Consider the following 13,854-nt stretch of genomic DNA (forward strand, 5'->3'; position numbering starts at 1 on the left):
AACATAGAGAGACATTTCCAACAGGAAAATTAGTAAGGGAAAAGGCACCTTTGGAGGTTGTCCACTCAGATTTCTGTGGACCAATGCATACACCATCAATTGGCGGAAGCCACTATTTATTAACTTTCATAGATGACTACACAAGGAAGACATGGGTCTATTTCTTAAAACAGAAAAGTGAAGTGTTTGAGTTATTTCGCCAATAAAAAGCTCTTGTTGAGAAGAAAAGTGGACACTACATCAAAGTCCTTGGGACTGACAGAGGTGGAGAATACATCTCAAACGACTTCCTTCAATTTTGCAGGGAGTATGGAATTCAAAAGCAATTTTCAACAAGGTATGAACCTCAGCAAAATGGTGTGGCAGAAAGGAAGAATAGGACCATTATGGAAATGGTAAGGAGTATGATGAAAGAAAAGCTTTTGCCAAATGATTATTGGGTTAAAGTTGTCGCTTATACAACATCTATCTTGAATAGATGTCCAACCAAAAGCATCCAGAACATAATTCTTGAAGAGGCATGGAGTGGAAGAAAGCATAGTGTCACTCACACGAGAGTTTTTGGATGTGTGGCATATGCACATGTCCCAGATGAGTTGAGGAAGAAATTGGACAACAAGGGGGAGAAATTAATATTTGTTAGATACAATGATGAATCCAAGGCATAGAAATTCTACAATCCATTAACCAAGAAGGTCATAATCAATAGAGATGTGCTTTTTTTAGAAGAGGAAGCATGGGATGGAAGTTTAGAAAAGGCAGTCAATGTCAAAGCATGTATACCACATAAGGACAAAGAAGAATTAACAGCAGTAAGTAATTCCTCAACAGTGACTCCCTCTAATCCTACTCAAGCGCAACAAAGCAGGCAACAAGCAACACCAAAAACAAATAATAGGACAGTTTCGCATAGCCAAGACAATGCTTCTCCAAGTAAGCTGCAAAGTGCAACACCAAGTGACATGTCAAGCCCATCTTCAGCAAGCATAAGAAGACCAAAATTCAGAAATTTAAATGAAATTTATGAGCAAGAAGAAGTTGATAGCAATGCTGGTCTGAATTCCTTATTTTCATTATTTTGTCATGTAGATAACCCAATCCATTTTCAAGATGTAGTCAAAGAAGAAAATGGCTTGGGGCAATGGAGGAAGAAAGAAAAGAAATAGAAAGGAATGATACATGGGAGTTAGTGAACCTGCTGAAAGGAAAGCATGTCAGTGGAGTGAAGTGGGTCTATGAGACCAAAAGCAACATTGAGGGAAAGATTGAAAGGAATAGAGCAAGGCTAATTGTCAAAGGATACAAGCAGCAGCATGGAAGAGATTACGCGAAGATATTCGTGCCAGTCGTGAGGATGGAGACACTGCATAGTTGTGGCGATCGCCCTGCAACATAAATGGAAAGTGTACCAAATGGACATAAAATCAACGTTCTTGAATGGAAAGTGAAAGAAGAAGTGTAGGTTGTGCAACCGCTTGGTTATGAGGTAGAAGGCCAAGAAGACAAAGTGTATCGGTTGAGGAAAGTTCTTTATGGGCTTAAGCAAGCACCATGCGCATGGCATAGTAGGATAGATGCCTACTTGTTGGACAATGGTTTCAACAAATGTGATGGTGAGCCTACTCTCTACATCAAAGAGAGTGATGGCAAAATTCTTATTGTTGTCTGATATGTAGATGATTTGATTTTTACAGGAAGTGATGATTTCCTCATCGTTGATTTCAAACAAGTCATGAAGAATGAAATTGAAATGACTGACTTGGGAATCTTAAAATATTTTTTGGGCATAGAAGTGAAGCAAACAAAAAATGACACTTTTATCTCTTAAGCGAAGTATGTGGTAGACATTTTAGAAAGGTTTAAAATGATGAACAACAAGCTCACACCAACTCCAACTGTTAATGCCAATCTGACATTATATAAAAGCATGATAGGCAGCTTGATGTATTTGACCGCCACTAGGCTGGATATAATGTATGCAATAAGTTTGGTGTCAAGGTTCATGGAGACACCGAAGGAAACACATTGGCAAGTAGCGAAAAGGATTCTAAGGTAACCGAATGGGACAAAACATTTTGGTGTTTTGTAGACAACAACAGGTGATTTCAGACTGATTGGTTACACAGATAGTGATTGGGCAGGAAGTGTCGATGACAGAAAGAGCACATAAAGATATGTTTTCCATTTGGGTTCCGGAGCCATTTCATGGGCCTCCAAGAAGTAGCCAATAGTGTCACTATCAACAACAGAAGTTGAATATGTCGCAGCAATAGTAGTAGCATGTGAGGGAGTTTGGATGAGAAGAATGTTGAGGGATTTTCGACCAAGAGGGAATGACAACTATTTTCTATGACAACACCTCAGCAATTGCATTGTCAAAGAATTTTGTCATTCACAAAAGGACCAAGCATATTGATGCTAAATATCATTTTATTAGAGAGTTGATTAACAATGATGAAATTGTGTTGTAGCACTGTAGGTCACGAGAACAATTTGCTGATATCTTCACAAAGCCATTGGCATGTAAAAGTTTTGTTTATCTCAAAAACTGTTTGAGAATTGTCAATGGTGGCAATTGTGATTAAGGGGGAGTGTTGGAAATATTAATCCCAACCACCACGTTAAACACCCTGACAACAACCATACCTGTCAGAAGTATTTTTGGCAATTGTGATTAAGGGGGAGTGTTGGAAATATTAATCCCAACCACCACGTTAAACACCCTGACAACAACCATAGTTGTCAGAAGTATTTTTGGGGGTTACGCCGTTTCTAGATGGAACTCCGCAGCTCATCACAAAAGCTAAGGAATATAATGAATTTTAGTAAATACGGCATCACATCACAAAAGCTAAGGAATTTAATGAATTTTAGTAAATACGGGCAAGCATTTAATGGAGGACTATTGTCCATACTCGAGAAACACCTCCGCAATTAGTGTCCACACTCAAGAACAACAACCTATTAATTATTTTTCTCTCTCATGCATTAATGTCAAATTGTATGTTGAGATAAATATCAATGTAAAAGTCATTTTTATTTTAGAGAGACTCTGTGACATAGAAAGGAGAAAATCGTGGGGCAAATTTTGGTGGGCACGTGAAAATAACAGTTACTATTTAACCGTGTTTTACTCCGCAACCCCTAGTGAATAGTGGAGTGTAAATCATTGTAAACCTTTGTCTTTTTACTTGGTGAATGAGCATCAATCTCATATAAATATATTTTCATGAATTAAAATTTAGTCCTAAAATATTTTCATGAATTAGAATTTAGTCCTAAATTTTATTGTATTGCTCCAAACTTTTACTTTATGTTTTTTTTTTTTTTTTTGCCGTAAATGAATTAAAGCTGGGCCAAATCAACATACCTCTACCCTCTCGTCTAACTCTCCGCGAAAATCCTATTTTTTTCTAACAAAATTATTATGTTTTGTCATAACGCGTTGAACTCGTTACGCCTTTTCAAGTAAATATCAGTGACTTTTAAATAAATATTAGTGGATGGTGCCAATCTTTGGAAAATATCGATAAGCTATTTTCAACCCAACCCAAGATGGTGCCTTCATTGGAAAACCTCTATGAGCTATATTTTCAATACAAGACAAATAAGATGCCATCTACATCTACCAAATTCTTCTAATTTCTAACACTCCTGTACTGGGCCAAGATAAAGAAGCCGACACTGGAACAACGTACCATGTGCCTTGTACCATAAAAATTACGAACATTTGTTCATTTTTTCCCTCTCAGTTCCTTTCTCGTAGCCTCGATTTCAACGGGTGCATCCCTTATCATCGCCTCCTCTCACGCTTTAAGTTCATCAATTACAATTGCTGCTCAAATCTCCCTAATCTATGCTGAGCTTTTGACTTCCCAGCACTCAGGATTATTACTACACACGGTTCATTTGACAACACCCAACGAATAAAACGGTCTATTCTTTTAGGATTTTAATTTTAGTCATCATCGCATCCGTATTCACATGGTGTTCCCTAAATATAAAAGGACGGGTGGGCCTTCTGCAGGACGGAAATTGAAAACCTTGCACCGACCACTCACTACAGTTCTAAAGGTCTTATAAATATGACCTATTTTTCCATTTTCTTAACGGGCATTGCATTGCAGAGGCTTTGAGCCCAGCGTAGTATAAGCTTTTATGCTTTCTACCTTCCGTTCAGAAATGAGGAAGATGACGCTCTGTCTGGCTTATGAGGTAGCTTGCCTAATGTTTATATGCTCTGTAATCGCTCTTGGTGTCAATCTCAATCAATATAAGTTAGTAGAAGAGGAAGGTGATTGGCAGCCAGCCACCGCTACATGGTATGGCAGTCCAAACGGAGACGGAAGCGAGGGTAAGGGCAATGTTAAGTTCTTTATTTAGGCCGATAGTTGTTTATTATATTATTTCTAAATTAATTTTTAATATTGAAGTTTCTAGTATTCAACCTACTAAACCGCACCAGAATATTCAAACACGTGAAGGTTGTTTGTGCTATTTTTTATATTATTTATCTCCTGAGCTTTCAGAGCCATTCAAGGATATGACCGTGCCAGTGAAAAAATAAAATTAACCCATTGTAACAGGTGGGGCATGTGGATATGGTAGCCTGGTCAAACTGATACCTTTCCAATCAAAAATAGCTGCTGGAAGTCCTGCCTTATTCAAAGACGGGAAAGGATGCGGTGCATGCTATCAGGTCTGTTTCGGTATTTATAAAGTTTCATGATTTCTTGATGAAAAGTTAGCTTATTGTATGTTTCATGTAACCAGGTAAAGTGCACGGGGAATGGATTGTGCTCTCAAAGCGCGGTGACGGTGGTTATTACAGACGAATGTCCTGGTGGAATCTGCTCAGGTTCTGGCAAAATACACTTTGATCTCAGTGGTACTGCGTTCAGCGACATGGCATCTCCTGGTACATCTTCGGATCTGCTTAACGCTGGAGTCGTCTCTATTTTGTTCCAACGGTACTCATCTACCCGTGCTCGGACGTAGATTACAGGACTTGCAGAGTTAAACTCCTTTACGATGTTTGTATCATTTTTATTTGATTACTGCACCTTTCCTTTCTGATGTTATTGTATAGTGTGCCTTGCGAGTATCCGGGGAAGAATATTGCATTCCACGTCAACGAAGGTGCCACTACTTACTGGTTCGCTGTACTTATCGAATACGAAGATGGAGATGGCGATCTTGGAGCAGTCGATCTAAAGCAGGTTTGTTATTATAAATATTACTTCGATTGTACTCCTGTGTAGCAATATAGCGTTGCAAATAAATTAATGTTTATATGCTCATGTATGCAGGCAAACTCTGATACATGGCAAGGAATGCAACAGACGTGGGGTGCAAATTGGTGTTTGAATAGCGGTCCTTTACAAGCTCCATTCTCTATTCGTTTGCAATCTCTTTCAACTGGAAAAACGCTTACTGCAAACAACGTTATTCCACAAAATTGGCAACCCAGTGCTACGTACAGGTCATTTGTCAACTATGACTAATAGTTTCATTGTACGGAGCTTATACTCTGAATAACTTATGAAAATTTGTGCCGTGGTGAACATAGCTAGAAGTGCAAAAAAAAGTGTACTCCGCGTTCGCTTTTATAAGGTTAAGTAATATCTAAATATTACCCAAAAATTGAGTGGAGACAGACTCAAAAATCTTCAGGGAAGTCAGTTTTAGGGTTGTATTAGGGAGATGCATTTCAATTTCAACTATATATTTCTTTTTTCATTCGTATATACAGACGTTTAGACTTTGAATCCTGAGAATAGATTGACATTTTCTTTGCTTCTCACTTGAAGATATCTGCTCTAACTTTACCACTGCTCAGTGACAGAACCCTTTCCATTTTACATTCTTACAAATATGTAAATAAATTCTCCAATTCTGTTGCATTGACCTCCGTGACTGCTACACCTTGACTGGCCAGTCATATGGACAAGAATCTTGGTATGGACATGGTGATGCTGCATATTCGCTGACGCTATGATACTATTTACACACTTATATATATGGGGTCTGCACAAAAGTTTGAGGGTAGTTTCAGGAGTCGAAGTTTCCTAATTTTAGTATAATTTTGATAAAATTTTGATGGGAAATTTTGGAAATTAAAATTTAGGTTAGAGTTGTTAAGTTTCACAATTTTGAAGCGTTTTAGAAACTTTTTCTAGAATTTTTTGATAACACTAAATCTATTTCCACAAAAACAATTAAAACACTCCCATAATAAAATTTCGTAAAAAATCTGTCACAAGAAATTTGCGTTCTGGCCCAAGTTGACTCCTGGTTAAACGAAGGCGCATAAGTTTGTCCTTTCATTTACTGTTTGATCGATGACAATTTGGTCCACAAGTGCTTCTTCTAACGATGTTTGAGTGGCCCTCGATTATAATGTCACGACATGACTATTCTCATTATTGATAAAAATTACGATGATAAATAATGACGATCTTTCATATGCATCATTCATAACTAGGTTTTATAATATTAGGATTTATAATTTTAGTTTCAAAATATTAAATTTTAAAATTGGGTTTTAAATATTATGAATTATAATATGGTATTTGTTATACATTATATAATTATATAAGTCATAATTATGTTTTATATTAGGATTTCTAATTTTAGTTGCAAAATATAAAATTTTAAGTCATAATTATGTTTTATAATTAGGATTTATAATTTTAATTGCAAAATATAAAATGTTATAATATTTTAAAATTAGGTTTTAAATATTATTAATATAATTTATATTAATGTTAAATGTAATATTAATATTAAAATTATATTCTAAAACTAATATTTGAATTTTATTATTTTAAACTTATATTAAAACTTATATTAAATTATAATATTATAAACTCTAAAATTACAATTTAATATTATCATTATCTTATTTTAAGGTCATAGCTAAGGTTTATATATTTCACCTCACTCTAGTTTTGAACCTGTGACCTCTTGGATGGAAACACAAGCTTTTAACAATTAGGCCCACTCAAGTCATACTCAACTTAAAAAATAAATATTATTAATATTATTTATTAATATTAATTTTAATAAATCGAATATTATAAACACTAATATCATAAACCCTAATATTAAATCTCAATATTGTAAAACCTAATATTAAAACATAGTATTATAAATCCTAATATTAAATTTAATATTTTAACCATCTACTAAAACTTGATATTTTAACCCTATAATAAAACCCAAATATTTAAACACTACTATTGTTAGTATTATAATAATAATTTATAATAATATGCTAATATTGCTCTTATTATAAATAGTAGGATAAACACAAGGTATTATTGATATTAGAAATCAAACGGATTAATAAAGAAAATGATAATTAGTATTCTAAATCCAAAAGATTAATATTATAAGCCAAAATGATTAATAAACCAAAGCAATTAATATTAAAAACCCAATGGAGTAATATTATAAACCCAAGGGATTAATAAACCTAAAGAATTAATACTATAAACTAAAGATATTAATACTACAAACTTATGATATTAATATTTAAAACCCTATAAACCCATGGGATTAATAATATAAACCCAAGGAATTTATATTAAAAACAAAAAGGATTAATATTATAAACCCAAGGGATATCGTTCGATTAAAATCATTGAGATGTCTACAAAAGCTAGGGTTTTAACCTACAAAATTTGAATCATTCACACAAGCGTCTCTTGGAAAACCCTGTGACGTCAGCCTCTTCTACATCTCTGACAGGGGCATGAGCACATAAGGCGGGAGGGGAGAGATCATGTCAGGGCCTCGAGTTGACGAGTGACCACATTCGGTTAAAGGAAACTCGGAGGTGGACTTTCATATGTGCGATGGGAGCGTGTGATGGGCAAGTGCGTTGAGTGACCTTAGTTGAGCGTTCAGGAAGGCGCACGCCCGGGCGAGCCGCCTGTGGGTGAGCGATGGAGCGTGCGTAACTGAAGTATGGAGATCAAGCAAGTGGGTGGCTAGGCTAACCCGAGTGACAATGATAGACATGCGATAAGGCAACAATAGATAATTATATAAGTTGGGCCGACATACATGGGTCGACCATGAAAGGTCGTGACACTTAGTATTGCCACATGGTAACATGCATATATATTAGAGGAGAATAATGATCATTCATTCATCATCGACGTCAACTGAAAACAAGCAAGAGTAATCAAAGAAATCACAGAGCGAGAAGGGCCGAAGCTACAGGCGGAGTCTATCTGCAGGACCGAATTCGGCAAGGTGGGAGTTGGGGTTTCTGGCGAACCAAATAGTAGTGCGGAACTATTATACAGGGGTGGGGTTGAGTTAAACAGTTCGACTGCATGGTGAACAGGCATAACTGGTCAAGAGTTGGGCGCCAAATAGTTGGGTGACTCGAGCCACTACAACGAGCTGTGGGTAGAGTGACACGACGCTGCACATCGAAAGGCAAGTGACGATAGTGACCTGGGTTGCGACAGTGCCGAGTGAACGGTGGCTCAGGCAGAGTTACGAGAGAGCGAATAGGGATGTTCAAGGCTACACGATGTGGCATAGTAGTGTGCCAAAGTGTTTGGTGGTGCGGACAGACTGTGACAAGGAGTGTCGAGGGCACGGGTGAACTGAAACGACGAATGATACACATGGTAGTGGCATAGGCAATTCAACAGTTCAGCTGAGCGTGCATGTGGGACGACTTCAGCATTGTGCAGGCACAAATTGGTAAAATAAAGGTGTTTAGGGTTGTTAGAAACACTGACTTGTATAATTTTATGTACACTTGAATTACAGAATTTATATATATATTGGTATCAAGTAGACTCTAACTTCTAGGAGTTGCCCCTTCCACTTATGATGACATGTTGATGATTTCTGTTGTACATTTATATTGATGAATGGTTAATTGAAGAGTTTATTTCCACTGTGATAATAACACTTGAAGTAGATAATTGGTTAAGCGTTTGGTTAGGCATAGCTCGTACACTTAAGTATTAGTGAAAAGAAAAGGTGTGGCGGTGCCGCAACGACATATGTCTGGTTAAAGGACTACAACCGGGATATGGGCATGACATCTGGTATCAGAGCTTGATTCAGGGTGAGTTTAGGTTGATTGAAGATTTGAAGTAGAGATACATCTACATTTTGTGATAGTTGGTATCGGAGCCCCACTTTTCGTAGGGATTTGATTGAAGTTGAAGAAGCTCGATAGGGACAAGTTGCAGGGTTGAAGTTGAATGGATTAGTGTATGGTCTTGACAAGATCACAAGAAAAACTAATGGCAGACAATGTAGACGAATCTCAGGTAACAGGTGAATCTAGCAAGGATGCCAGAACAATTTTTATGGACATGTTATTGGACTGAATGGAGGAATTTTCTTCGAATATGACTTCGTTGGAAGCTGAGAATGATGAACTTCGAGATAAGTTCATGACATTGGAAGAGACATATGATAACCTCAACAACCGATACAATTATAGTGAATGGAAGTTTATACAAATAGAGAAGGAAGTCAAGGACATTAGGGCTGCATGAGATCAAGGTTTGGGTGAAATCTTGAAGTTGCAGAAAGCTCTTGACAATGCCTAGAATGAAATATGTTTTGAAGAAAGCAATTGGGCAGGGACCGATTAGAGGGACTTCTCATGTGAATGTCAAGGAACCTAATTCTTATGATGGGATGAGGATTGCCAAAGTAGTTAGCATTTTATTATGGGATATGGAGCAATGCATGAAGTGCTTTGGGATTCCTAATCATGAAGTCAAAATCAAAGTAGCTGCTCAATTCTTTAGTAAGGATGCTAAGATGTGGTGGAGACGAAAGTTGGATCAGATTGACAGTGGTGATGTTGATGACATTTCTACTTGGGATGATATGAAGGCTTTGCAGACTCATTTTAGCCCACAAAATGAGACTTGGGATGCAAGGACGAATATTAAATACATTATGGAAACAGGGATTCTACATGCATATCAACAATAATTCTCCAGTGTGATCTGGGAACTATCTGATATGGCGGAGAAAGACAAGGTATTCAACTTCATTATAGGATTGAAACCTTGGGCATGCAATGAGTTGAAGAGGCAAAATATCAAAACTCCAGAAGAAGCATTTGCTGCAATTGATTGACTGGTATAACATTATGATGAAGGGGCCAAAGAGAGAAAGACGAAGTTCGATAAACCGAAGGAGAAAACTACAAAGGAGGAGCATTCAATATCGAATGACAAGGCGAAGATGAAGAAGCCTTTGAAATGTCGGTTGTTGGCAGAGAACCACACAATGAACAATTTTCCTTCTAGACTAATGGTGGTTGCAGCAACAAAAGCCAATGGAAGGAAGAAGAAAGAGGAACCAATAGTTGGGGTGATGAAAATTTTAGGATCTGCATTGGCCATGGAGGTTGTCCCAAGGCGGGATCCTAAGAGGAACAAATTGGAGTATGTTAGAATGAAGGTTGGGCAAGGAACGTTACACTATGGTGGAGAGTGGTGTGACCTATAACTCCATCAAGGAGGAAAAAGACTGAACTCTCCACTAGATAAAGTCATTGGTATCGTAGAAAACGTGGATGTGAAAAATTGTGAGTATTCTGGAAAGATCGACTTCACAATTGTGCAGATGGATGACTATGAGGCAGTATTGGGTATGGAATTTTTGAAACAACATGAGGCTATGATTGTTGCAATTATGAAGAAGTTGTACATTTATGGCAGATGAGATGATGAACCTTTAGGGGTACCAACCATGGCAATTATGATAGCTAGATGTAAATTAACGATGATGAATGTGGAGGACATAAAGCGAGATGAAGATCTCGATGGGAGGCTGCCTACTGTAGAGGCAAAACTCATAGAGAAGTCACAGGTTATTAGATCATTCTCTGATAGTATCCTATATTTGACAGGTATGTTAGAGGCAGTGCAAGGAAATGGGGATGCTAGACAAAAGACTCAGGAGGAGAGTTGGGAAGCATACATGAAGATATTAGAGGAGGAAGATCTGAATAGATGGATTGAGCTGCTAGAGAAGGAGGATGGAGAGCCATCAACTTTCCCATCCCCTACCTCTTCTTAGACTGACATGAGGATGAGGCTCATTGTCTTTTGCTCATGGCAGTGAGTCCTCTATATTTTATGATAAGGCACGGGGTGAGATGCACACGATTGACAGCAGGATGTGAAGATAGTCATGATGATGTGAGGAGCATGCGTTCTTGTGGAGGCGATTTTATGGTTGGATTAGCTTCCCAACTACTCACCATCACATGATTTTCTTGCAGAGTTTAATAGGATTGGAATATGTAGTAGGTAATGGTTGGAGCTATTTGGGTGCCCACATATACGGATATGTCTTAGTGATGGAGGTTGCTAATATGGCGTTGTCTAGTATGAAAAAATTTTCGGAGTGGTGGAGGATGCCAGCGCCTCGAGTTGACAAGCACCCGCATTCAGTTAAAGACAACCCGGAGGTGGACTTTCAACTGTGCGATGGAAGTGTGCAATAGGCGAGCACGTTGGGCGACTTGAGTTGGGCATTCGAGTAGGTGCACGACCTGGAAAGGTGCCCATGGGAAAGCGATAGAGTGTGTGGAACCGAAGTATGGAGATTGGGTGAGCAGGTGACTAGGCCGACCCAAGTGGTAGTGATAAACATGTGATGGGTTAGCGATATATAATTATACAAGTTGGGATGACATAAATATATGGGTAGGCTGATGTGTACATGGGGATGCGTCGACCATGAAAGGTCACGACCCTTGGTGTTGCCACATGGAAGCATGCATATATATTAGAGGAGAATGGTTGCCATTCATCCATCATTGAACTCAACTGAAAACAAGTAAATGAAAATAAAAAAATTGCAAAGAAAGAAGGGTTGAAGCCACACGCAAAGTACAGGTGTAAGACCAGAGTCAGCACGATGGGAGTTAGAGTTTTCAGCGAATAGAACAACAGTGTGAAATTGTTATACAACGACAGTGTGGATTTAAATAGTTTGACTGCGTGTTGAATAGGTAGAACTGGCCAAGGGTTGGGCACCGAATAGTGAAGTGACTCGAGACGCTACAACACACTGTAGGTAGAGAGACACGAAGCTGCATGCCGAAAGGTAGGTGCGGGTAGTGACCCTGGTTGAGAAAACTCCAAGTGAGCAGTGTTTCGAGAAGAGTTGCGATAGAGTGAATGGGGATGTTCAGGGCTGCACGAGGAGGCACATTAGTGTGTCGAAGTTTTGGGTACTACGGGCAGACAGCGGATCAGATTGTTGAGGGCATGGGTGAACCAGAACAATGAAAGATAGGCACAATGGTTTTGTAGGTAGTTCCATAGTTCGGGTGACTGTGCACGAGGCATGACTTCAGAATTTTGTAGGAATGATTTTGTAAAATAATGGTGTGCATGTCAAGGGTTGTTGGTAGCATCGAATTGTATAATTTTATCTACAATTGAATTACTATATATATATATATATATATATATATATATAGTAATTCAATTGTAGATAAAATTATACAATTCGATGCTACCAACAACCCTTGACATGCACACCATTATTTTACAAAATCATGCCTACAAAATTTTGAAGTTGTGCCTCCCTAACTTCTAGGAGTTTCCCCTCCCACTTATGATGATGTGTTAATTATTTCCATTTTTCATTTATATTTATGAATGGTTAATGGAAGAGTTTATTTCCACTATGATAATAACACTTGAAGTAAATAATTGGTTAATTGTTTCATTAGGCATAGCCCATACACTTAAGTATGGTTGAAAATAAAAAGTGTGGTGGTGCCACACCCACCTATGTGTGGTTAAAATACTACCATCGGGATAGGGCGTGACAAATCCCCTCCTATCAAAGCATATCAGCCAAAGAAATGAGCAGTCAAAAAGAGGCCGGAGCCGCAAACAAAGATGAAGGAAGAGGAAAAGATAGCCTGGTATTGGGAGCCCAATGGTAAGCAATAATTTGGGGATAATGTTTTCCAAGGGGAATGAAGAAAAATCGATTTGTGTTTCCCATTAATAAATTGGAGAATTACCAAAAATTTATGAAAGATCATCCACTAATATGAAATTTTATAGGAATTTAACCCTTTGAAAGAGATCTGGTTAAATGGATCTAACTGAAATGGAAACCAAAAGAGCATATAGATCTAAATTTGGGGGCCCAAAGTTTCTTTATAGTTATTTTTACGAACCTTGAAGATAAGGAGAGGGTTTTTGAAAACAAACCCTACTTCTACTACAATGGTAGTCTCTTCATGCGACATTAGGAGGAATGCTATAACCTAGATCAGGTGAAATTTATGGAAGCCCCAGTATGGGATAGATTATATACCCTCCTTGTGGATCTTTGGGATCCAGAAATATTGGAAGGAACTGGAAACTTCATTAGAAGTTTTGTTAAGGTTGCAGATTCAACAAGATGAGGAAGGTATAGCTCATACACCCAGATCTGTGTGTACATGAATATAGCCGAACCCCTCACAAAATTTATGGAGCAGGAGTACCATGATGAGGTATGGAAACAACCATTGGACTATGAGCACATTCAATTTCACTTCAGAAGATGTCATGAATATGACCACTTGGACAAAGAATTCCCCCATAATCAATATGAACCTATGGATTCTTAGAAGGATAAAGTTGTAGCAAAACCTCAAGAAGATTCAGATGGATTTTGGGGAGTCCAAAAAAAGAAGCGCAATACACAAAATACGTCGGGTGTAGGCCAAAAATATCCTCGCCAGGCTCCTAAAAACCATAATTTCTGTGATACCTTAATGTAGGAAGACAAAAATCCTAGTGATGTGCAAGATCCAGCTAGTAAAGAAAACCCTAGCAC

At 37.9% G+C, this 13,854-nt stretch overlaps 1 protein-coding gene across 1 annotated transcript; it reads left to right on the top strand.

The window, feature by feature from the left end:
- Window positions 1–4,137: 4,137 nt before the first annotated feature.
- Window positions 4,138–5,574, top strand: LOC149140637 (expansin-B16-like). The gene is made up of 5 exons (XM_089449772.1): window positions 4,138–4,354; window positions 4,587–4,699; window positions 4,774–4,970; window positions 5,090–5,219; window positions 5,310–5,574. The coding sequence occupies exons 1-5, from the start codon at window positions 4,159–4,161 to the stop codon at window positions 5,502–5,504; spliced, it is 831 nt and encodes a 276-aa protein (XP_089305898.1). The 5' UTR covers window positions 4,138–4,158; the 3' UTR covers window positions 5,505–5,574.
- The last annotated feature ends 8,280 nt before the right edge of the window (window positions 5,575–13,854 follow it).

Source organism: Pinus tabuliformis, chromosome X (assembly GCF_031772625.1).
Source record: "Pinus tabuliformis cultivar Carrire ecotype Pingquan chromosome X, CPIR1, whole genome shotgun sequence".
Lineage (NCBI taxonomy): Eukaryota > Viridiplantae > Streptophyta > Pinopsida > Pinales > Pinaceae > Pinus > Pinus tabuliformis.

Excerpts from the sequence above, each read along its gene's own strand:
- LOC149140637 (XM_089449772.1), top strand. The coding sequence starts at position 4,159 with ATGCTTTCTACCTTCCGTTCAGAAATGAGGAAGATGACGCTCTGTCTG. Across the intron at positions 4,700-4,773 it reads GATGCGGTGCATGCTATCAG|GTAAAGTGCACGGGGAATGG; the intron begins GTCTGTTTCGGT and ends TCATGTAACCAG. Across the intron at positions 5,220-5,309 it reads GAGCAGTCGATCTAAAGCAG|GCAAACTCTGATACATGGCA; the intron begins GTTTGTTATTAT and ends TCATGTATGCAG.